The 25383-nt window shown below is 34.9% G+C and overlaps 7 protein-coding genes across 7 annotated transcripts in view; 4 read left to right on the forward strand and 3 right to left on the reverse strand.

The window, feature by feature from the left end:
• Nucleotides 1-2467, reverse strand: part of LOC120160514 (UPF0307 protein SG0165-like) — a 30184-nt gene extending 27717 nt beyond the window's left edge. The window contains exons 1-6 of the mRNA XM_039170924.1: nucleotides 2092-2467; nucleotides 1951-1999; nucleotides 1811-1862; nucleotides 1566-1720; nucleotides 1378-1473; nucleotides 688-870 (exon numbers count right to left, since the gene is read on the reverse strand). Coding sequence (XP_039026855.1) covers nucleotides 700-870; nucleotides 1378-1473; nucleotides 1566-1720; nucleotides 1811-1862; nucleotides 1951-1999; nucleotides 2092-2435 — 867 coding nt within the window. The 5' untranslated portion in view covers nucleotides 2436-2467 and the 3' untranslated portion in view covers nucleotides 688-699. The remainder of the gene's footprint in view (nucleotides 1-687; nucleotides 871-1377; nucleotides 1474-1565; nucleotides 1721-1810; nucleotides 1863-1950; nucleotides 2000-2091) is intronic.
• An 873-nt stretch (nucleotides 2468-3340) lies between these two features.
• On the forward strand, nucleotides 3341-3814 carry LOC120160183. The gene has a single exon (XM_039170602.1). It carries the CDS (start codon nucleotides 3341-3343, stop codon nucleotides 3812-3814), a length of 474 nt encoding a protein of 157 aa, XP_039026533.1.
• A 728-nt stretch (nucleotides 3815-4542) lies between these two features.
• LOC120160184 lies at nucleotides 4543-7838 on the forward strand. The gene is made up of 5 exons (XM_039170603.1): nucleotides 4543-4767; nucleotides 4877-5196; nucleotides 5241-6808; nucleotides 6972-7014; nucleotides 7112-7838. The coding sequence occupies exons 1-5, from the start codon at nucleotides 4543-4545 to the stop codon at nucleotides 7836-7838; spliced, it is 2883 nt and encodes a 960-aa protein (XP_039026534.1).
• Nucleotides 7839-8044: 206 nt separating this feature from the next.
• On the reverse strand, nucleotides 8045-8647 carry LOC120160517 (chaperone protein dnaJ 11, chloroplastic-like). Its single transcript, XM_039170927.1, has one exon. It carries the CDS (start codon nucleotides 8603-8605, stop codon nucleotides 8246-8248), a length of 360 nt encoding a protein of 119 aa, XP_039026858.1. The 5' UTR covers nucleotides 8606-8647; the 3' UTR covers nucleotides 8045-8245.
• A 3938-nt stretch (nucleotides 8648-12585) lies between these two features.
• On the forward strand, nucleotides 12586-16069 carry LOC120160186 (BRISC and BRCA1-A complex member 2-like). The gene is made up of 12 exons (XM_039170604.1): nucleotides 12586-12883; nucleotides 13072-13298; nucleotides 13407-13497; nucleotides 14082-14117; nucleotides 14222-14320; nucleotides 14467-14597; nucleotides 14689-14737; nucleotides 14814-14903; nucleotides 14997-15050; nucleotides 15296-15361; nucleotides 15685-15782; nucleotides 15861-16069. The coding sequence occupies exons 1-12, from the start codon at nucleotides 12806-12808 to the stop codon at nucleotides 15925-15927; spliced, it is 1086 nt and encodes a 361-aa protein (XP_039026535.1). The 5' UTR covers nucleotides 12586-12805; the 3' UTR covers nucleotides 15928-16069.
• Nucleotides 16070-17544: 1475 nt separating this feature from the next.
• On the forward strand, nucleotides 17545-20391 carry LOC120160513 (tubulin beta chain-like). The gene is made up of 3 exons (XM_039170923.1): nucleotides 17545-17967; nucleotides 19318-19587; nucleotides 19680-20391. Exons 1-3 carry the CDS (start codon nucleotides 17565-17567, stop codon nucleotides 20360-20362), a joined length of 1356 nt encoding a protein of 451 aa, XP_039026854.1. The 5' UTR covers nucleotides 17545-17564; the 3' UTR covers nucleotides 20363-20391.
• Nucleotides 20392-21455: 1064 nt separating this feature from the next.
• LOC120160515 lies at nucleotides 21456-22691 on the reverse strand. The gene is made up of 4 exons (XM_039170925.1): nucleotides 22229-22691; nucleotides 22045-22107; nucleotides 21876-21950; nucleotides 21456-21805 (listed from the first exon to the last, which is right to left on the reverse strand). The coding sequence occupies exons 1-4, from the start codon at nucleotides 22550-22552 to the stop codon at nucleotides 21470-21472; spliced, it is 798 nt and encodes a 265-aa protein (XP_039026856.1). The 5' UTR covers nucleotides 22553-22691; the 3' UTR covers nucleotides 21456-21469.
• Nucleotides 22692-25383: the final 2692 nt, after the last annotated feature.

Raw genomic sequence — 25383 nt, forward strand, 5'->3', positions numbered from 1 at the left:
AAAATCAGGCTTTCCCGAAGTTACACGGTCCATGGAATTAAGCATGGGGTCTTCGTGCCAAATTGTAGAATAGGGTAGAAATACAAATATCCTGGTGAGCCTAGACTTATTAAGCTTGTCCAATCTACTACAAACTAAAATCTGCCCAAACAAGATGACACTTAAACCTCAAAAGTGAAACTTTGGACAAAACAAAATATGTTCAACGATTCAAATGTAATTTGAGTCATTAAGGTTAATGTTTTCTAAGATTAATTCTATTTATAAAATGAAAAATAAGAAGAGAAAGTTGGGGTATGGGCAAAATCCAACGCTCTTCTTGTTCAGAAATGGGTGTTGCGGAATTGTGAGATACTTCAATGGCGAAACATGGGTTTTCATGAGGGAAATTGAGCTTTCTCAAAACTAACCCAAAGACCATTACAGACAATCAATGATGCAGAAAACCAAGTCAAAAGTAAGCTGGCTACTAGGTTCACCTTGTCTGTTAGTGGATATTTCAATATGGCTCTTAATGAATCACATTTTTACCGTGCTTTATTGGTTGGACAACTGAACATGCCGCATGGTCTCGAGGAGCTTTCGATTTCTAAGACTTCAATCGTATGTTATACATCATGCATAGGAAAAAGGGTTTAATTATGGTACCAAAATCTGTTACACTTCGAACCAATAAAAATAAAGATATTACAGAACAAATTAATCAAAACTCTCTTTTGTTGGTAATTGCTTGGCGAGGGTACGAAGAAAACGGGTGAGGGACTTTTCAGCACTCTTCACTGCTGCTTCTATTTTTGCCATGTCTTCTTCAGTCGGATTCCGGCTTTGTTCTTGACTCGTCTGCACTCTTCGAACAACTTTACGCAATTCCTGTCAAAACAACTTTGCCTGGTGAACAGAGGAGCAACAGATTGGGATGACGAATTGCACCCGGCATTTGCCAGGCTCTGATTTCAATTATTCCGAGGATTACTCCGACTTCCTTATATGTATCAGCTTTGGCAGCAAGTGCAGCATATCTCAGAATAGCCTATATGTATCAGGGCTGCGGTATAATTATGGGTTGCAGGTGTAAGGAGCACTGCAAATGATTCGATCAAATCTTTCTGATGCTTGGGGTTTAATTCCTCTATGTTCAAGTAAGTTGAGATGCTTTAAGTTGTGTATGTAGAGGACACTGTACCGGTAGCAGTTTAACAACTTGATGAACGAACAAAAAAGCAAAACAAAAAATGAGCATCCAAGGCAAAGAATTTAGACAGATTTGCATGCCTAACAAGCCCAATCCTCCAAGGGTCCGTACTGGTACCGACCAAAGCAGTTGTGTCTAAGAGAACTTTGGCAACAAATGAGAAACATTTAACTTGGTTTGCTTGCCTGGCGATCGAAATCAACACTTCTAACCGAAAATACTTCGTTTGTAATTTCAATGTCCTTGCTGATCAACCCATCTATTTGCAATATCAATAAACTCTTGTGACTGCAGCATGTAAAATAAATGGTAAGACAACACGATATGTGAGTGTTATTGGCTTAACCAAGTCTCAAAATAAAACTTAAATTACAGTATATTCGAATGGATCTTCATCATCTTCTTCTTCTTCTTCAACGATTTGTGTCTTTGAACCAGCTAAAGCCACCAACGTTTTTTGGTCACCTACTTTTGTAGCTTGAATCAAAGCTTCCATCAATTCGGGATCTGCTTCTCGCAGCAATTTCCCTAACGCAAAACACAAGTATAAAGCATTGACCACAATGCGTATAAGCTAAAGGAATGCAAATCAATTGGCGTTGAATAAACTTCTCTTACCAATATAATTGAACTGCCTTCGCTTTCCTTCTCTAACATCAGGGCCTAGTCTCTGCAACCAACAAACAAACACCTTGTCTTCAATAAAATATTTTGCAAAGGTGTTTCAAATTATAAAAAAATTGCATTTTCCTAAGTACCTTAACCAACAGCAAAGCATCAAAAACATCTTGTTCGAGAGAAGCCACTCTAAAATTCCAAAAATTAAAGAAGTTAGCTTTCAGAATATACCATTTCAAAAGTTCTAAATAAATATATGTTTTTTTCGGATTGAACAGTACCTGAGGACACGTTTGATTTGACGGGTTGAGAAGGAAGCAAGGTCCATACCCCAACGGACTGCGCGACGAGCCTCGCGCTTCTTCTGGTTGCGGCTCTTGTTTACATCGGATTCCGTTTCGTCACCGATTTCTCTTTCTTGGACATTATATGGGGATGCGGCATTGGATGATATGATTCCTCGTGGGCGTTGACGAGCGTTCCCAAGGAAGGAAGTTGAAATGGCGAAAGAGAAACAATGGGAAGGGGGTTTAGTTGACACTGTTAGTATTCGGGAGCAGCAGTGGTACTTCTGCTGCAGCTGCAATGGCGGCCATTGCCTTAGAGAGCGTATAAGCCGTGCCATGCTCCGTTCGACCAACGTGTCTTCTTTGAAACGCCACGAGATCAGCTCCGGTGACAATTGCCAGGCGACCCGATGGAAGACAAAGTTATCTGGTAAGTGCTTATAATGCTGATGTAAATGATACGAGATCCGACCTATTCAAGTTCGGCGCAGTTCAAGTCCGATCATCACTCAGATTAAATGGACTTAATTCGAGTTTTTATAGACTCAAAATGAACTACTTTTGATGTCAAACTCAAAAAATTCTTGATTAACTCAAAAAAAATTAATATATTAAACTTTTAAAATTAAATTATCAATAATATTAATATTTATAGGTTGATTTTCCTTTTAAATACAAGATAATGATTTCATGTAATTAAAGTTTAAGTTTGAATTCGAGTTTTAATTTTAATCGAATTAAGTCTGAGAATATTTCAAGTTTAGTTTTTTAGAGTTCAAATTGAGTTCAATTTTCTAATTTCGAGTTAGTTTGAAAATTTTATGCTCACGAGTATTCAAATCGAGTAAAATTTTAATTTTTTATTTCAAGTTCAAATCAAGTTTGATAATTTTAAACTCGTGAACTTTCAAATAAAATCAATTTTAACTTTAAATTTTTTTTGCATGGAGTCAACTTTATAATACTCAAATTAAATTCGACTAAACTCATTTACATTACTAACTCCAACAGCCTCTTATTGTCATTTCATACAGAGAATTCCCTGTTGACCCAAACGTGGGAATGGGTTATTTTGTTTAGCAAATGGGCTTTAGGCATGAAGCTAAATGTAAAAATTGATGTTAGATACGAATTAAACAATGAAAGTTCCAAAATGATTAAAAGGCCAAATCCTCTGTAGTCTGTACATTTGCAGCCAAGATCAGGAGACTTGAAGGGTTCACTTCTTTGGAGTAAAGCTTTGATGGGTTCACGTGTTCAGGTCAGTTCCGCAGGTTCCAATCTCTTTATCTTCTCTTTTGACAATGAATCTGCTAGAGATTGGGTTGTTGACAATGGTCCTTGGCATGTTCATAATAAGACCCTAATTCTTAGGAATTGGGAACCGAATTCGCAAAGCCTTTGTTTTGATTTAACTAAGATTCCTATCTGGGTTCATCTATACAATGTTCCATTAGAGCTTTTCTCCAGAGTAGGACATAGCTACATCTCTAGTGCAATCGGTAATCCTCTGTCGATGGACTCCATCACTGCTTCTAAAACTAGGCTTGAGTTTGCAAAAGTATGTGTGGAAATAGGTGTTAATGATGTCATTCCAAAATTCATAGAAGTCGTCCTCAGAGATGGACATCAAACTTCAATAACTGTTGAGGTTCCTTGGCATCCTCCTTCTTGTAAGAAATGCCGAGTATTTGGGCATAATGATAAGTCTTGTTAGCAAAGAACCACTCTAAAAGTCAATTCTGGTCCTGCTCAAGTCTGGAAAATGAAGGAAACTGCTCCAAGTGCCAGTCAAGTAGGAGGTATTGAAGTTCTGCAAGAACCAGTCTGTAATGTCTCAGAAGGTATTGAGGTCGGTAATTTGCAGGAGGAGAAGGGAGGTGCTATCTCGAATCAAGATAATTCCAAAGGAGGAGTTGCTATAACCACTAGTGATCTTCCAAAGGATGCTGATATCTCTATTCTCCAGGAGCAGTCTGAAACTCTTGTTAATGATAAGCTCGACCATGTTGTCTCTGCTATTACAGAGTCACAGCATCATCAGGAACTGGATACTGCTGTTGCAGACCTTATTAATCCTCAATTTGCTACTATTCCTTCCACCAGCTCAGTTCCTCAGTCTAAAAAGGGAAGAGGTAAACATTTTAAGGATACTGGCCAGGGCTCTCTATCAGGATCAAAAAACAAATTTGAAGTGCTCAACTCCGTTGATGAACTTCCTAATTTAGAGAATCAACCTCGAAAGCCTAGAGCAGCATCATTAGGAGTTGCTTGTTTAGTCAAGGAGCTAAAATCAAAAAAGAAAAATCAAATTGACAAAGTTAAAAGTATGTCTGTAGAAAGCCAAGGGGGGTCCTCTGGATCGCCAAACTTATGATAATCAGTTTCTGGAATGTTAGAGGACTCAATAGCCCTCTAAAACAAAATAAAGTGGTTCATAGAGCCATGCTGAACAAGGTGGATGTCCTTTGTCTGCTGGAAACCATAATCAAAGTGGATAAATCTGAAACAATTTTTTGTTCTAAATTTTCTAATTGGATTTTTTGTTCTAATTATGATTATGCAATCAATGGAAGAATATGGATGCTTTGGCGGAAGGGAATAGACATGTCCATCATTCAAGTTGTTGATCAGTGTATTACTGCCAAAGGGAACTTTCAAGGTAAACTGGTATTCATTTCTGCCATCTACGGTAGTAATGATGGAGTTCACCGTAGGCAGTTTTGGCAAAAGATAAAGGATACTGAGTCTATTGTTGATCAATCTCCTTGGGTCTTAGGAGGAGACTACAATATTTTTTTTGCACTCTCAAGAAAGTTCTGACCACGATCTCTTAGGTCATTACCTCACTCCTGACATAAAAGATTTCCAAGTATTCACTCAAGAGCTTGCTTTGCACGATCACCCTTTTTTTGGTCCCAATTTTACTTGGAGTAACAAACAACAAGAGCTTTTTCTTGCTAGGAAGCTTGACAGAGTCTTAGTCAATCCTAGATGGGACTCTGCTTTTCCTAATTCCTTTGTTGAATTCCTCGCTCCTGGTGTCTTTGATCATTGCATGGCTGTAATTTGGCTTTCCAAAGATCCTCCTGCTTCTAGGTCGAAACCGTTCAAATTCTTTAATTTATGGACTGTCCATCCAGTTTTTTTAGTACTGTTAGACAGTCTTGGTCCCACAATGTTCTCGGCAACCCTATGACTGCCTTGTTCTCTAAGCTGAAAAGACTCAAAATTTGCCTTAAGGGTTTTAACATCGAACACTATAGCAACCTTTCGGACCGTGTTAAATTAAAGAGGGCTGAATTGGAACACCAACAACTCCTAACTCTTAAAGGAGAGAATGCCATTGAGAAAGAACTCGAACTACAAGACCAGTTGAAAATCCTTGAAGAGGCTGAAACTAATCTTCTTAAGCAAAAGGCTAAAATCCAATGGATGAGAGATGGTGACAAAAACACAAAGTTTTTCCACTCGATTGTAGCCTTTAAAAGTAAGAGGGACACTCTAAGAATTCTAGTGGATGACAGTGGGAATAGACTTGAAACTTATGACGACATGTCTAAAGAAGTTGTTTCCTTCTTCTCTAAGCTTCTTGGTTCTTCTGACCCCATGGTCAAGGACACCGATCCTGCTCTTCTTAATAACCTCCTTAATTTTTCCATGTCGGCTGAAGCTTCCTATAATCTCGTGAAGGAAGTTACTGAAGAGGAAATAAAAAATGCTATCTTTTGTCAAGGCAACGATAAAGCCCCTGGACCAGATGGATTCACTCCCTACTTCTTCAAAGTTTCCTGGGCTATTGTGGGCAATGACGTTATGTCTGCTATTAAATTTTTCTTCAGCAACTATTTTATGCATCCGACTTTTAACTCCACTATTATCGCCCTTGTCCCTAAAATTCCCAACCCCAGAGCTGTCAAGGACTACCAGCCTATTTCTTGCTGCTCTGTTATCTACAAGACCATCACTAAAATTCTTGTCAATAGAATGAATGCTTACCTTCCTCAGATTATTACCATGAATCAGACTGCTTTTATAAGAGGAAGAAACATTATTGATAATTCACTCATTGCTCAAGAAATGGTCAAAGGATATGGCAGGAAAGTTATTTCTCCAAGGTGCTCCATGAAAATCGATCTTCATAAGGCTTTCGATTCCTTGCATTGGGGCTTCATCTTATCAATCCTTCGAGCCCTTCAATTCCCTAATATTTTCATTGATTGGATTGTAATCTGCTTCACCCAAGCCAGGTATTCTATCTCCTTCAATGGATCTTTAACTGGTTATTTCAAAGGAGCTAGAGGGCTCAGACAGGGGGACCCCATCTCCCCTTATTTGTTCGTTTTAGCCATGAACGTCCTTTCAAATATGCTCAATTTGGCTGCTGCTAAAGGCATTTTTGCTTTCCACCCAAAGTGTAAGAAGATTGGGCTAACTCACCTTTCCTTCGCATACGACCTCTTGATCTTTTGCAAAGGCAATGTTGATTCGGTGATTGGTGTCCTAAGTGTTCTTGATCACTTTTACCAAATTTCTGGGCTTAATCTTAACTCTTCAAAAAGTGAACTCTTTGCAGCAGGTATTTCTTCAAGGACGTTAGAGGATCTTAAACTCTTTACTGGTTTCAAGATTGGGTCGTTGCCTGTCAGATACCTCGGCATTCCTCTCGTTACAAGGAAATTAACTGCCAAAGACTGCGAGCCTTTACTCGGTAAAATCAGGCAACACTTGTAGCACTGGTCTGGAAGGAACCTTAGCTATGCTGGCAGGCTTAAGCTAATTCACTCTGTCCTGTTCAACGTCTGTAACTTTTGGTGCATGCAACTCATACTTCCTGCTTCCATTCTTAAATCTGTGGATCAACTCTGTTCCAGGTTTTTCTGGAAAGGAGCTGATACTTCAGCAGCCGGTGCTAGAGTAAGTTGGGAATCCATATGTCTGCTGAAATCTGAAGGAGGTCTAGGTTTAAAAACACTGCTATTTGGAATAAAGCTTGTACCATCAATCTTATTAGAAAAATTCTAGCAGGCGATGGATCTTTATGGGTTGCATGGCTAAAATCCTATGTCCTAAAGGAGCACGATTTCTGGACTTTTGCAGCTGGATCTAATGTCAGCTGGAGCTTTTGTCGAATTCTCAAGTTGAGATCTATTGCTTTCCCTATAGTCTCGGCTGCTCATCAGCCGATCAAGAAAGTCTGGGATAAGATTCGGATAAAACGCATGAAGGTTTGTTGGCACAAACTTATCTGGTATCCTTTGCATATCCCAAAACACAGTTTGATTTCATGGATGGCCTTATTGAATCGGTTACCAACCAGAGACAGGTTGCAGAAATTGGGTTTATGTTCTGATTCTACATGTGTTAACTGCTGTCAAGATCAAGAATCGCGAGATCACCTCTTCTCTCACTGTCCTTTTGCTATCGGACTTTGGAAAGCAGTTTTACAACTGAACGATATGACTATTACTCCTCTTACTTGGGAAACTATGGTATCTTGGGCTAGCACAACTTTGAGAGGGAAGTCTCTTATCTCCACCTTATTGAAGATTTCTTGGAACGCTTTTATCTACTTCATCTGGCAGGAAATGAATCAACGTATTTTCCAGGGTCGGCAAATATCGATCGATATTTTGCTTAATGACATTATTGAAACTATTAGTATTAGACTTAGGGGCAAAGCTATTAATAGACTTGATAGAACTAACCAATTGTTTTGTAATGCTTGGGGTATAGTCTAACCAAGCTTCGGTTCTTTTGCATCTATGTTGCTTTATCTCTTTGTTGGCTGATTTGTTGTAGTATAACATTGTTATTTTGGGTAATAAATTCTGATTTATCCAAAAAAAAAAATTGCTTGATTTGGAGAATCTATGCAATTGCAATTTAGGCTTAGAATTCAATCACAAACTGAAAATTGGGATTCTTAAGGGATTTTGTAGAATATGAAACAGAAGACTAAAATCATATCACAAAAATCCAACCTTTATAACCTCAGGCTATGAAAATAAGCTGCCTGTTTTAGTTCCTATATATTTATATTCAGTATTTACAGCCAAAATTAGCAGAAAATTAGTCATTCCAAAAAGCCTAAAAGAATGAAAATTTGCCTAAACCCATCTCTGAATTCCATACTTCATCCCAAGTATCACCAACATTGATCGGTTTCCCACTCGCTTCGTGTAACCACAAAATTGAGACCCGCCGCGTCGTTTCGACCATTACCCGAGACATCCGGGTGTAGAACCCGAGCCAGGCTCCGGTAAGCAGCCTTGATTTCTTCACACGTGGCACCCATCGGAATCCCCAGTACCTCGTACAGTGACGACGGACAATCAATGTGGGAAACCGGTCTCTCGGCCGTCGATGAACAAGCGGCGGAGATACGAAGTTGCCGGAAATGGACACGTTTTGGCAAGAAAGTTTGTTCCTTGATGGAAACTTTGGAACCCAAAAAATGAGCAGAGGAAGAGGCGAAAGAAGCCATTGTAGCAGATGTGGAAGTCATTATCGTTTACCGTTTGTTTGTTTGTTTGGATGGAGAGATGGTTTAGGGTAATTATAGAATTGAGTGAGTTGGGTTGACTCAGAGACGGTTTAGGATATTAAATAATAGCTTATCCATTATATCAAATGCTGACTCGGAGATGGTTTAGGATATTAAATAATAGCTTGTCCATTATATCAAATGCTGACTCAGAGAATCGTCGGCGTTTCAGAATCTTTTAATCCGCGAGGTACGACTACAGATTATCTAGCTGGCGGTAATTCACTGATCTTGTAGAAATTTGTCTTTAAATATTATTTGAGAACTAATTTATAGTTAAATAATTATTTTTATGACATTCACTAGTAAATTTTATTAAATAATAAATTTTGTTACTTTACATTTTTGTATTATTATCCATATTTTAAATTCTGATTCTTTTGTTATTGGATAGAGTAAATATTATCATCAAACATTTATTAATTTATTAAATAACATTTAATAGTTTATTAATGAATAACTTGATTATACAAATTTTAAACTTCCCTTTTTAATGTTTGATTTGGTATATCTCTTTAATTTGGGTTTATCTAATTATATTATGCTTTTTTTCTTACTTTAGATCCTCAAGTTGATTCTCTCATGTCAACCACCTTACACAAACTGCGTTTTTAAGTTTTAATAAGGTAATTTATCAACATGTTGTCTTTATCGTATTTATTCTTATGTTAGTGTTGATAATATTTATCATTTACTATTAGACAATGATATTTGCTAGTGTCTATTACTTTTTGAATTGTTTGGTTAAGTTTTTTAGTTATTTTTTATATGATCTTAATTTTATTATTTAATGGTTAAATTGTATTCTTTAATGATTTTAAGATAAATAATTGATTACTATAATTAATTTAACCATTAACAATACATATACCCTACAAATATAATTGTTCCAACTTAAAACCTCTATGAATAGTAATATTCTCTTTAATTACTTAGATTATTTAATGGGATCATGAATGTATCTTTTAAATGCAAATGCGTTAGTTAATAGATATATGCACATATGAAGTACTAAAATTGTAGCCAATTGGCAGCAGTTGGCCAACCTTACCGGATTGTACGTGAAAGCATTTAACTATTTAAGGGGAAAAGATGGTCCACATTAAGCCGTTTGCTAACCGTGGGCTTTGGTATGTGGTTTGGAGAGATAAAATGATGTTAAAATATAATAAGTTTAATTGTGATTTTTACCTTTTTATTTTGTGAGAATTAAGAAATTACTTTTTTTTTAATAATTTTAGTTTATCAAAAACTGATCATCATATTTTATGAAAAATGAAAACGTAATCTAATTGTTAATAAAAACATAAATTTATCCTGTTATTTTTTAAATTAATTTATTGCATAATCTTTGACCTTTTAAATTTTAGATAAATAATTTAATGGTAAGATTTAATAATAGTACTAAGTTGGATTAAATTTTAATTTTCATAAAAATCTAAGGATCAATTTTTAAAAAATTAGAAAAAAGGATTAACTTCTTAATATTCATAAATAAAAGGATGAAACTCATACTTACACCAAATATAATACATTTGTATATTGTATTGGCTCGAAAAGTTTAGTAGTTCTTTTTAGGGTAAATTATACGTTTAGTATCTGAACTGTTATTTTGGTTGAAAGTTTATGTACTAAAACAGGGAATAACTTATAGTTTAGGTGCTAAATGTGAAGTTTACCCTTCTTTTTATTGTTTTGAAAAAATGGGTAATTCGAAGAGAAAAGTTGAATCAAATAATACAACATATTGAATGAAAAACTAAAAACACCTAAATGAAATAAATATAACATAATATTAGGTGAAAAGTTGATTGCGAAACCTCAAAATATTTATTTACAATTAATTGATTCAATAAGATAAAATATTACATACTTTAAATAAAATCAAATACTAAAATTATAAATATAATAATTTAAGTTAAAAGATTATTTTTATAATAAATGTTATCATCTAAATTGAATTAATCAACTAATAGATCGAAATCGATTTTATCATCAACATGGAGAAGAAGTAGGGAAAACAATATGTGCATTTACTTCAAACAACAAATTGTCATTAATAAGATGTTATAGTGCAAGAACTAACACATCATCCCTTTGCATAAATATGTAGATATTGTATTCCCTCTTGAAAATAGGCCAGTAACGAGGCCATTTCCGGAGTTAATGCTCGACGCGCCACTTTCGATAGTATCGAGTATGTCGACTGCCCTTTAGAGGCCAACAGTACCAGCTCTTCCGAGAAATGAACTCAGCGAAACAAAAAAAAACATACAATAGGTAAGAAATTGCAGGGTTTGATGATATGTGTAGAAACCAAAGGCTTGAGAGACTATTTCTGTTCCAATGGAAAATGGGACTAATATATAAATGGCACACTTCTTTATCATTTTTAGAATATACGTGTAACTTAGATTCCTCTTTTGACAATTTTTTTATAATTTAATCCTTCAACTTTATATTATATACTTCTATCAATATTTTGTGTTCAAAGCTCACTTTTTTTTTAAATAACATTATAAATATATTATATAACTATAAATGATATTTAATTTATTAAATAATATTATGTGGGGCTATTTGTTTCGATGTAGTTGATTTTCCGAAAAATATTTTCCTAATTTGTTGACGTTTGATTCAAGTAAAATGGATGATCAATGTAAAACCAATTACAAGTTAACAAAATTTTACACGTTATACTTGTAAAACGACTTACCTTGTTTTTTTTTATAAATCGTTTTCTCAATATGTTCATTATAAATAAGTTTGAGAGAAAAATAATCAACTTACACCTACGTAAATAAGTCAAAAATATATTTTTTTAAAATTATTTGACATGTCTTCATATAATAATATTTGAAGTCTAAAAAACTTATACATTCGGTTAATTTTGTCCTAATTCAAAACAATTCAACAAGTTTAACTTTTTATATTGCCAAATTAAGTGAGTCCATTAGATTAAAGTACTCGTTGGATAATTATATTCCATCCTAAAATAATAACAAATTTTCGTTAAATTATTATTACGTGAAGAAAGTAACATGAAAGTAATATAACATTTTGGGAGAAAAATAAACGGCTTATGAAAATAAAGGCTAAAATAATAAAAAATTTAAATATGAAAGATTAAATTATTTCATACTAAAATCAGTTGATAGATTGTATACATTTTAGGGATTAAAGCTATTATTATACTAAGCAAAATCATTGTCTCCATATAATACTTAACGGTTAGCGATATATTTATGCTTAATTAAGTAGCATGTTTGTAATGTTTAAAAGAAAAAATGATTTATATATTATTGAACTCATAATTAAGTGACCGTAAGTGTAGTGTACTCCAAAAAGTTATTGTTGTAAAATAGTAATTTTCTGAACTTCTTCAAAGGAGTGCCACGGGACTGGACGGACCAGTTTTTAGTCGTTCTGATATCGATTTGAAAATATATTACTTATATCTGATCCTATTTCATCCTAATGATTGCTAGTTTTTTTTTTATTCTCAAATTTTAGATAAAACTCCGACTTCGATTCAATCCAAATATATTAATATTTTAAGATGATTAAATTAATATAATCTATAATAATATATTTATAATTGTTTATTATATTTTAAATTAATAAAATAATATATTTTATAATATTTTATTAATTTTTAATAATTAAATAACAAATTTTAACATTATAAAAATAAAAATCTCTAATATATATATATATATATAAATTAATAATTTATATTGAGTCGGTCCGTCGGATCAAGTATGTGATTCTTCATTTCAAACCTGAACTCGTCCTGTCCTATCTCAAACCTGAAATTTCAACAAAAGAAAAAACCCAAAAGAAAAAAACCACCTTATAAGATCTGGTCGAGACTCGTTCATCGGTTCGGATATTTTGACCATCCATACTTGCTTTACCATAGTCGGGTGATACCGGGTCCGGGTGACCGATTATAGGGCAGCCCACTGTCATCCTGTTCCAATTTACAACTGTACTTAACCATTAACGAATTCACGGGTCACCCACCCTTTTTCTTTTCTCGGTCGACCAGTCGATTGCCGGCGAGTTCAAAACCCGTCGCCTCAAAATTTTCGGCGTTAATCTTCATCAAGGCAAGAAGCATCATAAGTGATCTCTTTGAAGCCGGTTAAGTAGCTAGCCATGTCTTTCGATGGTTTCCCTCCATTCATTTCAGCTCAGCTCCATTATCTTATCAATCACTTCCCCGAAAAAATCAAGGTAACTCCACCTACCCACATTCCCCCGTCTTTCTTTCAAATTGTTCATTTCAATCAACGAAAGTACTTCGGTCTAGAACTAGGTCTCCGTTTTAACAGTAATGGGAATTTCAATTTCTCTTGTTAAATGTCTGTAAGATTTTTTTTTGCGAAATGCAAGATCTGTTTGTGAAATTGTTTTCTATTTAGATGATCTTATATGGAAAGTTTGTTTACATTGATACAGGGGATATTATTTACAATGCGGAGTTCCCATTGGCTCCGCCGGATATTATATTTGGACCTGAAGATGAGGATTTTCACCCATTACACATGACTGGCAGTGTGGGAGAGGGGGACTTGAAGTTTGGGAACATTTTGTGTGATTGGAACCATAAAGACCCAACAAGGCTGCTAGCTTTAATTCAGGAATTGAGGTTAGGCTTGATGTTTACTGACACTTGTTATTTAATGGAAATCAAAATTTTGTGTGATTGTTGAAAAAAGAATAGCCAAGAAGTTCATGTTATTTTCTTGTTAAATAGGGACCAATATATGGCCTACCAGAAGAAACGTGTTGGAGAAGTGGATGATGATAGGTTGACGTTTGAGATTAGCACTATTTGTTCACGAGAGGTAATCTCTTGGAGTGTGGTTTCTGATGGAGAAAGATTTGAAGATCCTGCTGTGTTGTTTTCTTAACCTGAATTGCAATTCTTTTATATAAATATTTTCATTGAGGTTAAGAATAATGGATGAGGAAATAATGTGAAAATTCAGAGTCATTTCCTTCGTGATACCCTTTTTTTCAATGTTTGTTGGTCTCATAAGAGGAAGTCTGTCATTGAATATTGACCTTAACACCACATATTTAACCTTAATATACATGTCTTTATCCTTCACTTCCTTTGCAATTCTTGTGCATGTCTATTGCCATATGTATGAACTGAAAGATAAAGAATTGACCATCACATAATTGCATATTGAACTTTTTAGTATTTTCAGACTCTGTCAAGTTATTGATATCAATGTGCTAACTTTTTAACATAATTATTTGACCTCCCCTCCTATCCTATATTTTTCTATCTAGCAGTAACTTAGTTTACCGTTTTCCACTGCTGAAGCTCTTCAATTTTATGAGATGCCTGCTTTTGTAAACTGAATTAATTGATTAGTGCCTTAAGTCCTTCCTCTTTTCCTATTTATTCATTGTTTTGCAGGGAATTGAAATGCAAATTAGTTCAGGTGCTGAAAAGGTATTCATTTGATAGTATGGTCTTTATAAGTAAGTTTTGTGTGCTTAAAAAATAATTGGTTTTTAATTACATCCATTGTCTTATGCCTTTGAATCTTAGCGTAGCCAGAAGAGGTCAAATTTGCAGTGCCTCTCATGGATATGAACATAAACAAGATGGTGCATGGGTGCCCCTGGAGACATCCACAAAAGATATACTTACAGGTTTACCTTTCCTTCTTTTCCCTCTCATTTATGTGTAATTTAATTCTTATTAGTAACTTATATGTAGTTGAATTGATGTTCGGCTTCTTTCTTCCCTTCTGTCCTCTATTTCTTCCCCACCTCAAATGAAGTTTGTAATCTTACAGGTAATATATCCTGTAGGAAAGAAGTATGCATCTACCCCTTCACCACCTCGTCTGAAATTGATGTCAACTACTGAGCTGGGAGCTCTGTTTACTATAGAAGACGTCAAGCTTCCTTCGTGGTTGGATGGAATGTAAGTTTTGTGCATTATTCTAATTTCATGTGTTGCATATCTTGAAAGGTAAAAACAATTTGTGCTGACAAATTTCTGTTGGCTTTTGGAGGTGCATGGCCGAGTATCTTCCTCATCTAGAAGAATCTCTTCAGAAACAGGTCAGCTTCTTTTCTTCATCTAGGCTTTACTTTGAGTGGTTAAGAGGAGTGATCTGTAATCTTCTTTGTTCTCCAGGTCGTGGAATCTGTTTCATTAATTGATATAAGAAGACGCTTTATAGAGTCATTAACTCCATTGCTTGGAAGACCTTTGGAAGCTGATCCGGTGCCCGCTAATCTTGCCATTTATCTTTACATATTAAGTCTTAAATCCTTCAACATTCATTGATAGTTAGGAATTCATTGTTTTCCTTGTCAGGTCTTTTGCAGGAAGGCCACATTTCTTGCTTCTTCTGGATCCTTTGTTTTCCTGGTACCATTAGATGATTACTGATTATATATACCATTTTCTGTTTTGGTGTTTTTAATGTTTAGGCCTAATAGAGGATTACTTCAGCTAATCTTGAATGAGTTCTTGGTCATTTAGGATGTTTTAGTCACATTATAATGGCATTTGGTTTTAGTGCAATTAGTTTTTGAATCTAACTTTTCGTATCCGTATTTTTTACTGAACTTGGCCTTTGCGAAAATTAACTTTTGATAGTGCTGTTGTTGTAGGTACATTTTCTTATTTCAACTCAGTTTCCTAAGCAGCAGCCAGCTGTGATGCTCCAAAGTTCTCAGGTAATACCATTAGCTTTTCCTAAATGTAAAGCACTCAGGTTCTTGAGTAGAATATTTAGATCCCTTTTTGGGACAGTTGATAAAAGGTTTTTGAATGCATCTTGTTGACGAGGGGTCCAAAATAGCAATATACACGTGTTAATCATATACTTGTATGATGATATTTGCGAATAAGTTTTTAAGGACCAACTGGCTTCTATGTTTCTGCACAGTATTAGCTCCTCTACTCATTGGAAAACGACGATGTTTTTTCCTCTTGGCTGATTAAATGGTTCCTTTGCAAATTGGCTAATTAAATGTGTTATCATTGTGACATATTGCAGCATATATCACCGCAAGGAATACCAAAAAAGTCACCCCTTCTATCAGAATATCCATGGAGTCCAAGATGGGAGGCATCACAAATGGCTGAGCGGATATTGCGAGTTTCTTTACCGTCTTTTTAGATTTTCAATCCGTTTCTTCTGTGTATTTTGCTAATGTGAATCGATTTTTCCAGCGACTTCTTGGCGGACGAGTCTTTAAACTTCAAAAGGTTCTGTAATGAGTCTCAACCTCAACACTAGAACGACATGAAGATGCTGAAGTTTCATATGGATTATGTTTTATTCATCCAAGTGTGTAAAAAGTGCTTAATGAAATATTTGGTAGTTTTATTTCCTACAATTTCGGAAATGGTGTTTAATTTATAGAAAGGAAATGCTAAGCTTTTTGACACTTTTAATGCATACTTCCGTCCAAAGAAAGTTAGGTTCAACATGACTTATGTTTAGGTAAGCTAGTGTTTTTATTATTAATGTTTGAACGGTTATAGTGTAATCACTAATTTTATCAATTTATTATAATTTGTTTTTTAAGGCATTGAGAACTTTTTGGCTCACATGTTTAGTTTTCAATATTTTAAAAATAACTTTTTTTTATAGTGGAAGGATTAAATGATATTAATAGTTTGAGGATTGATATAGAATGTTTTAAAGTTTAAGATCAATTTATGAAGGGATTATAGTTAAAGGATTAATATAGAACATTTTAAAATTTAAATATCAATTTAGAATGAAACCATAGTTTGGGATATCATGTGCGATTATCTATTAAAGTAATAAAAGCCTAATTAAAATTGAAGATAAAATGAAATAATATATATGTATATGTATATATATATTTTACAATTTTTATCTAAAAGGAGGGGAAGGGGAATTTTGCTCATAATAAGTAATAAATTTATGTATAACCTAGGAGAGAAGGAGGTGTCGGTTAAGAACTTTTAACTATTTAATCTATATATTGTTAACGAAATAATCCGTATCTTATTAACAAAATAAGAATATATTATTATATTAATTATTTTTTTAACTATATTGTAAGCTATATATAATATGTTGTCAATCTTAATTAAGTATTGGACTTGACTCAACGGTTAAACATTTTATTCGTGTAATAAATCTAAGTTTGTATCCATCAATTTTATTGTTACTTTCTTTAATTTTCACCAATAAAATGATATTTAATCAATCATATTGTCAACCTTTAATCAAGTAATGAACTTAACTCAATGATTGGAACTCTTAAATCTCGTCACACATGTCTTGAGTATGATCCCCTAGTCTTAACTTATTTTTTTCACCATTTGATTCGAAGAAAAATTTATTGAATTGAATAAATTGATACATATCAATATGGGTAATTAAATTAAATTAAATTAAATTATGATCAAAATAACTAATTTTTTTAATTATCACGTTAATATTTTTGTTAACAATTAACAACCAATTAACTTATTTGAAAATAATTTAGTGGTCTAAATAAAATCTATCCATAATTAACTGATTATTCATGTAGTTTACCCCAAAAAAAGTGCATAATATAAAGACCTATGCGATTTATTCTAAATGAAAACGCCAAATTTGGAAAAAGCGCTCGCCGCTCAACGTATCCAACGAACGTAACTCACCCCTTTGGATGGGCGGGACCGCGGGAGTTGGCGGTTAGTTGACGTCCGTACTATCTCTCTCTCAAAAAAATCAACCGTCCCACTCATGGACAGACAGACAACCCTTAAAAAATATCAGCCCATCTTTCCTATATTACTACCATTTCCTTCACCTTTTCCCTCACAAATTCCATGCCATTTCCTCTTCCAACCCTAATAAAACCTCTATAATTCTCCTTTTTTATCCTTTTTCTTTTTCAACGAAAATCGACGATGAGAGAAATCCTTCACGTACAAGGTGGCCAATGCGGGAACCAAATCGGATCCAAGTTCTGGGAAGTGATCTGCGACGAGCACGGCATTGATCCAACTGGTAGGTTCAATGCGGATGGTGAATCATCTGCAAACCAACTGGAGCGTATCAATGTGTACTATAATGAGGCTTCCGGTGGAAGGTACGTTCCTCGTGCGGTTCTCATGGATCTCGAACCCGGTACTATGGACAGTATCAGATCTGGTCCTTACGGCCAGATCTTTAGGCCTGATAATTTCGTGTTTGGACAATCTGGTGCTGGAAACAACTGGGCCAAGGGTCATTACACTGAAGGTGCGGAGTTGATTGATGCCGTTCTTGATGTTGTTCGTAAAGAGGCTGAGAATTGTGATTGCTTGCAAGGTACACGCAATATTTCCCTGCTGTTACGTTTTCATAGTAATCAGAATTATTTATCGTCTTCACTATAAATTTACATTTCGGTAAATCTGCGTTGATTTTCTTAGAATCGTTTCTAGAAGTGTTCTTTTATTATCGTTTTACCTTTTCGCTTTCGCCTCGAAGTTCGAAACTCTATCTATTTGAGTTGCGATAGCACACTCATGATAATGATATAGAACTGCTCTTGCTGTTGATCGTTTGATTTCCTTACTTTCGGCGATGAGCATATCAAGGTGAAATTATCTAAATTTTACCTATCTTATAATCTGTAAACAACAGCATGATCTTCAAAGTTATACAACTAATCATTCATTGTGAAAACTACATGAAATGACTGCTGCTTTGTTCCATGATCCACCTTTTTCTTTAGTTGGCTAATGGTTTAGACTGCGTTGTTATTAGTAAGCTTCTTTTTGTATGGTGTGGAGGCGAAAGTGGCCACGGGTCTTTATCTACCTTTTGTGAGAGAGAAAATTTTATTTATTAATTTATATAAGCAGATTTATTTATCTATATGGTTTTTCCTTTTTCTATTTTTCTCTCTTCATTGTATGATTTTGATTGCCCAACAGAAAGTCATTGTGTCTTTTATTCTATCGACAATATTGGTGGAGCCTTGATAACCTTTTTAATGCATTTGGTACAGCATCGGGGACCCTTACCAGCTCATCGTCATATGAATGCAGTCATTTATCATTACATTATTATTATGGCTTGGCCAATATTTAACAGCTGAATCTTGAAGCAAAAATGAAAGATCTCTAAATGTGCATGGAGAATCATAACTAACATGCATATATGCATACACCATGCGACTTTGTATCAATCTAAAAACAATAACAATCAAGGGGTAAATTGTAACATTGGCATGAGTATCAGATCTAGCTTTATGCAAAACATGAAAAGTATGAAAAAGAAAGAGATGGTCATATTTCTGGATCCAGATCTATCTGAAAAAGACAAACACTGTCATCATCTTATAATGGTATGACTGCTGTGAAAGATTTGGTTTGTTGCTATTATAATTCTAGTAACTCTGTGGTCCGTGCCCAAGATATATAACCCGTAACAGTTGAATCTGGCTCAAGTTGATCTAAATTCCTTTTGTTGATCGTAGTATTAAGTATGTGTTGGAGCATGTTAATCTTATTTATTGGGTGAATTCTGTTTCTTTCAGAGAAGGGTTAGTTTAAAAAGCCACTTGTGTTTAAATATTTGCATTTAATGGTGATGAAATCTTATTGGTTAAATAATATGGTCCTTTTTGAATTTTCTGATGAAGCTTACTTGTTTATGTTACCTCTGGACCAGGCTTCCAGGTATGCCATTCACTTGGAGGAGGCACTGGCTCTGGCATGGGAACTCTCCTGATATCGAAAATCAGAGAGGAATATCCTGACAGGATGATGATGACATTCTCTGTTTTCCCTTCACCTAAAGTCTCGGACACTGTTGTGGAGCCGTATAACGCCACCCTTTCTGTACATCAGTTGGTTGAGAATGCTGATGAATGCATGGTTCTTGACAATGAGGCTCTGTATGATATTTGCTTCCGGACATTGAAGCTCACTAATCCAAGCTGTGAGTGATAAAATATTAATCTTGATGGATGGTTTGTTCTAAACGTTATTTTTTAAAATAGTGAAACTCACTCTGCCCTTTTAATCCTGCAGTTGGAGATCTGAACCACTTGATTTCCTCAACTATGAGTGGTGTAACATGCTGCCTGAGGTTCCCCGGACAGCTGAACTCCGACCTCCGAAAGTTGGCTGTGAACCTGATCCCATTCCCACGTCTTCACTTCTTTATGGTCGGGTTTGCACCCCTCACATCCCGCGGTTCCCAGCATTACATTTCTCTCACAGTCCCGGAGTTGACTCAGCAGATGTGGGATGCAAAGAACATGATGTGTGCCGCTGACCCTCGCCACGGTCGCTACCTGACAGCCTCAGCTATGTTCCGAGGCAAGATGAGCACAAAAGAGGTTGATGAGCAGATGATTAACGTTCAAAACAAGAATTCATCGTACTTTGTGGAGTGGATACCCAATAATGTGAAGTCCAGTGTCTGTGATATTCCACCAAAGAGCTTGAAGATGTCGTCGACATTTGTTGGGAACTCGACATCAGTCCAGGAGATGTTTAGGAGGGTAAGTGAACAATTCACTGCAATGTTCCGTCGCAAGGCCTTTTTGCATTGGTACACTGGTGAAGGGATGGATGAGATGGAGTTCACTGAAGCGGAGAGCAACATGAATGACTTGGTTGCAGAGTATCAGCAGTACCAGGACGCGACTGTGGAGGACGATGAGGCAGAGTACGAGGACGAAGGTCCGGACGAGAACTATGAGACTTAAAAGAAAATGCGATGAACCCGAATGAAAGTTTGAGACTCTCTGCCTATACATTACTACTACAAATGTTACTTTGTAGTTAATAACGCTTGTATGAATTTCTGCTCTTTCATTGTTTTTTATTTGATGATGTTTCGTTTTGCTTTATTCGAACTTCAAATAAAGTATATTATCTGTTTTCTAAACTTCCAGTATCCACTACTAATCACGATTTTGAAATTTAATTTAAATATTTAATATGTTACCTAATTATTGTAATACATAAAATTATTATTATTATTATAGAAAATATCAAAATAATAAACATAGTAAACTCAAGTTATTTAAGTAAAGTTTGATTAAATAAGTAGATGACTCATTCGTTGTGAAGTTGAGCTTTGAATTGGATATTCTTCGTTGTGAAGTTGAAATCTAATCTAGAGTTGTATGTTGCTTGTGGGCACGATATTCTTCGTCGTAAAGTTGAAATCGTGGTTGGCTCATTTATTGTGAAGTGGAGCTTTGAATTGGATATCCTTCGTCAAGAAGTTGAAATATAATCTCGAGTAAATTGTGTCGCTTCGAGTCCAATATCATTTGCTGTGAAGTAAAAAAACTACTCTAACTAGAACCTGCAAAATTATGTATATATGTATGCAATGTTATAGATGTAAAAAAAGGATACTAAAGTGTTTATGAACTCTTTGTACTTTTCTTAAATATTTCCAACCAATTAAAACTCTTTTGTCACCAAAAGTTGCTAATTCCACTCCTAATAGACTTCACGTTCCGAAACCACGGAATTTTGAATAAACTTTAACATGTAAATTTTATACAATACAAATTTTGCAAAATTACCAAAAAAAATGATATGGGAAAGTACTAAAATTAAAAATATTAAAAAACTAAATATACTAAATCAGACTTAATCTTCTAATTACCGGGAGCAAATTCCACGTTCTACGTATTTGGACTTTTTACATCAGACACCTAAAACATTGTACATAACAAAACAAATCACCCAAAATCATTCATTGGTTGAATGATTAGCCTTTATGCATATTATCTCTCTCTTAAAAAGAATCTTTTCCAATTTACAATTGCCATACTCCTAAAAAATAATTTAATCATCTACAAAGGATGACGAGCTTTACATGCAGAATTATAATTCTTAGACCTGCAAATTTGTTTCCTTTTAAGCCTGGCTTGGGCAGCTCTAGCCTTTGTTGCTGTTTCCATAGTAAATGAGGTGCAAGAGCCAAAGGCTTCCTCTGGCGACACGTTGAGATCGATGACACCCAGTGGCCCCACATTATCATTTAGCTTGCTTATTCCCCCAATGTTTGAAGGTACCCAGCAGCATATCATTCCACCAATCGGGTATTCGGGATTCTTGTCCATTTCCATCATCAACGGTTGTTGATGGAGATTTTCACGACTGTTGGTGTTTCCGGTCTCCATGGAAATCTGGGTTAAAAAGGAAATAAGTAAATTTGGAAATAAAATCAATAACCCATTCCTGGAAATATTCAAATACCTTTAGTTTCTTTGCTTTCAACTCCATGTTTTCGGATTTCTGTTGATCGTAAAACCGCTTCTTATTCTCTATTTCCTGTTGGAATTTAACGTAATCAAGGATTAATATAGAGAGAAAGAATCGTTAAAATGACCATGTAAAAGACGAAGGTAATGTGATTCTTCTTCACCTTTCTAAGCAATTCATTGCGCCGAGTAAAACCTTCTATAATCTCTAACAATTGTTCTTTCTTCTGTTCAATTTCATCGAGAGAGAAAAAAACCCAGAAACGATATGAATCGATAAACAGAGGGAAAATATAAAGAAGCGAAAAAAGTTACAAAAAAAGAAAGAAGAAAGAAAGAACAAAGAACCTTTTTAAGAATATTGGCATGGGGCTTTCTCTTAGGTGGCGCCGGTGGTTTCTCATCAGATTCACTGGTGGGGAAGGAAAGAGGGGTAGCGGGACTGGAAGTCAAGGCCTTTTCCAACGGTACCACAGTCGCATAAGTAGAACCGTCGACTTTAGAGGGTAGTAGTGGTGGTGGTGGCGGCTGCGAAGGTTTCAGAGTAGGCATAGATGCGGAGGCGAACCTTGATTTCGAAGAAGTATATCTCTTGCCCTTGGAGCCCCAAGTGAAGGCAAAGGGGCGGCGTGGCTGGGATTGGGAGAGCCCTAACATGATATTAGCGACCATGATCTCATCTTCATCAGTGGCAGTAATATTGTTACAGCTCTGTCCATTGTTTTCAACAACAAAACAAAAAAGAGATGAGAAAAAGAAGGCGAATCACAATGGGATTTTCACCATAGAAGAAAAGAAAAAAGTAGAGAGAATTGAAAACATAGCGAGAGGAAGACGAAGAGATAGAGAAACTCGGCGGAAGGAAGAACAGTATAAAAGAAATAGAGGGTGAGGGTGTGGGATGGTGACACGTGTCATGGAAGGCGGTAGGGTCTCTCTAGGGTTTATTGATTTTGGTTGTGGACGATAGATGGGTTTGAGGTTAGAGCCACAGCCACTGTTCTTTCTTGATTTTTTTCAATTAAACTTGTTGTGATCAATGGATTACCTGTTTTATTCTCGAGCATTTTAAATCTTGATTTTTAAACGTAAATCGAAGTGTCATAAATTATCTGTATTTCACCAAATAAATTCTTAAACTTTAGAAAGAAACCAAAAGTCCAACATTCTTGATCATCTTGAAGAACGTCGGTCACAACTACTATTCCATCGAAAATCAGACAACACCGTCAATGTTTATCTTTACCCAAATTCTTAGTGGTCTCTCCCTATAGCTCACAACACAGGGAGTGTAGTTTGGTTCTCGCCCAAATCATGATTCATTTTAATTAATAGGATATTATTCAATATATTATTAGTATATAAATTTTATGTACAATTATAAACTATAAATAAAATACAAAATATTGGAAGACTTAAATAAATATTATCCTATAAATTTATTTGAAAGCAATTAAAATAATAGTAAACTACTTTTTTTTCGTTTTGGTTATCTAATTATTTTTTTCTCAAAATATAACTAATTTTATGTTTTGGTTTCATTTTAGTTATTACCATTTAAAAATTAACAAAATTATTAACGTGATATTTTTTTTTATTTTTTTTAATGATGATATGATATTATCTTATAAAGACACGAAATAATCATAGTTAATTTTTTTATCCGCATACGTTCAACACACCTGGATCATCATATACATGCTTCGAGACCCACGCCACGGTTGCCGATCCATGGGAGAATCTGAGACGCTCTGCTATTTACTATTGCAGTCAACCTGTTCGAACTATTGCTGCAATGGACCATTCTGTTGAAGAAATCAATTATGATCAAGTTTTAATTACGACCATTTACTAATAATGCATTTTCGTGGGAATTCTTAAGTTGATAACTCTGTTTTTGTTAGAGATCGTGTTCCAACTTCCAAGTGCTTTGATTTTTTTGATGAATGGGGAAGAAAAAAAAGTCAAGAATTTACTATTGAAAACTCTTCATTTACAGTCATGGGAGAAAAGGTTATACCAGTTCAAGCTAGGGGAACGAATGATGCCGGCAAGTTTCAAAGTAATCCACAATCCCGTAACTAAAGGTGAAATTTTGATCCCAGACTTCGGTGAGAGTGCAATAGGAGGGAGAGTAGGGAAAATGATGTGAGCTATAGGGAGAGACCACTAACAATTTGGGTAAAGATAACTGCATGATCCACCGGCCTGAGTACTACGATGGAAAGGTCAAGTGATATTTCGGAAAACTTCAGACATGGTCCATGTATGGGTATATGGTAGCCAAAATGATGCTTGAATACCAATCTCATCTGTGTATGATTTCATTTGAGGAAGATAAATAGATGTTGTTGTTGATACATTTATTCCTTTACCATCGTTTCATATATATATGTTTACCTATTAAATTGGAGCTTTAAAATGTTAAACACACAAAGCAATTTTACATATGATTCAAGTTAGAAGTTTATGAAATTGATATTTCAGCGCTGAATTAATTTAAATTAGAATTTTGATAACTTTGTACGAGCCAAGCTACTTCAATGGTTAAAAAATGATTGTTATCCCTAGAGGTCCTAGATTCAAACACTAGAGACTGTAAGGTGTTTGAACTTTCACTATCAAATGATATATTAAATAAGTATATTAGTTCTAATTATAAATTCTACTTATAATTATACAAATATATTAATTATGAGTATAATGTATCCATACATTATACTAATTACTTCTTTTATTGACAAAAGATCTTGGTGAATGTTTGATTGATAATCTATTATAGTTATAGAGATATTATTGACTTAAAAAAACATGTTAATATAATAATAATATTTGGTCCACCAATCTTTCTAAACGTGGAGTTATAAGAATTCATAGCTTTTAGTTTCATGAAATGTTAATAAATTATTTTTAAAATATTGAGAAGGGTAAATTAAATCATTCATCACTCAACTATCTTTCACTCCTATTTTAATCACTAAAGTTTGAAAATTTTAATTTAATAATTTAACTCCTAATCATAACCCTAATTTTCAATATACAATCCTCAAGCATAAATTTTACTATTAATGAGAAAACCTCTGTTATCCAACAATTCACTTTCGTCGTCCAAACAATTTTGAAGTCGACCAATGAGCTCTTCTGCAAGGTCGACGCCGTTAGTGGAGGTTGCATTTTCATGCGCGAATTATCAAAAGTACCCCCCTCCAGCATCTTGTATGTCGCATGCAATATCTAACTTGCGAGTAAAACTCGTGAGCTTGAGATGATTCGCTGCATGTAGGCCATGCTTGGCGCCCTCGACTGTGTTTTCCTCAAAAAACTTTCAAAGAATGGTATCAAGTTCGAGAGACGGTCTGATATGATTCAAGGTTAGTTCCCAAATTTTCTCCGAGGGTGGCCTCGACTATCTTGGCACCCCAAACCTCATCTATGCTCATAGCATCATTGCAATCTGAGCTTGTAAATTTGTGCTCATGGAATTCGTTGAAGGATACAGAGTT

This window comes from Hibiscus syriacus, unplaced genomic scaffold, assembly GCF_006381635.1.
Source record: "Hibiscus syriacus cultivar Baekdansim isolate YM2019G1 unplaced genomic scaffold, ASM638163v2 tig00111392_pilon, whole genome shotgun sequence".
Taxonomy (NCBI): domain Eukaryota; kingdom Viridiplantae; phylum Streptophyta; class Magnoliopsida; order Malvales; family Malvaceae; genus Hibiscus; species Hibiscus syriacus.

Bases quoted from the DNA above. Each gene is read 5' to 3' on its own strand.
- LOC120160183 (XM_039170602.1), top strand. From the start codon at position 3,341: ATGGGTTCACGTGTTCAGGTCAGTTCCGCAGGTTCCAATCTCTTTATC.
- LOC120160184 (XM_039170603.1), top strand. From the start codon at position 4,543: ATGCTGAACAAGGTGGATGTCCTTTGTCTGCTGGAAACCATAATCAAA. The intron at 5,197-5,240 runs GTCGAAACCGTT...CTGTCCATCCAG, and splicing joins AAAGATCCTCCTGCTTCTAG to TTTTTTTAGTACTGTTAGAC. The intron at 7,015-7,111 runs GTAAGTTGGGAA...CAATCTTATTAG, and splicing joins CTTCAGCAGCCGGTGCTAGA to AAAAATTCTAGCAGGCGATG.
- LOC120160517 (XM_039170927.1), bottom strand. From the start codon at position 8,605: ATGACTTCCACATCTGCTACAATGGCTTCTTTCGCCTCTTCCTCTGCT.
- LOC120160186 (XM_039170604.1), top strand. From the start codon at position 12,806: ATGTCTTTCGATGGTTTCCCTCCATTCATTTCAGCTCAGCTCCATTAT. The intron at 13,498-14,081 runs GTAATCTCTTGG...ATTGTTTTGCAG, and splicing joins GCACTATTTGTTCACGAGAG to GGAATTGAAATGCAAATTAG. The intron at 14,118-14,221 runs GTATTCATTTGA...ATCTTAGCGTAG, and splicing joins TTAGTTCAGGTGCTGAAAAG to CCAGAAGAGGTCAAATTTGC.
- LOC120160513 (XM_039170923.1), top strand. From the start codon at position 17,565: ATGAGAGAAATCCTTCACGTACAAGGTGGCCAATGCGGGAACCAAATC. The intron at 17,968-19,317 runs GTACACGCAATA...CCTCTGGACCAG, and splicing joins GAATTGTGATTGCTTGCAAG to GCTTCCAGGTATGCCATTCA. The intron at 19,588-19,679 runs GTGAGTGATAAA...TTAATCCTGCAG, and splicing joins GAAGCTCACTAATCCAAGCT to TTGGAGATCTGAACCACTTG.
- LOC120160515 (XM_039170925.1), bottom strand. From the start codon at position 22,552: ATGGTCGCTAATATCATGTTAGGGCTCTCCCAATCCCAGCCACGCCGC. The intron at 22,108-22,228 runs GTTCTTTGTTCT...GAAATTGAACAG, and splicing joins ATGCCAATATTCTTAAAAAG to AAGAAAGAACAATTGTTAGA. The intron at 21,951-22,044 runs GTGAAGAAGAAT...AAATTCCAACAG, and splicing joins GCAATGAATTGCTTAGAAAG to GAAATAGAGAATAAGAAGCG.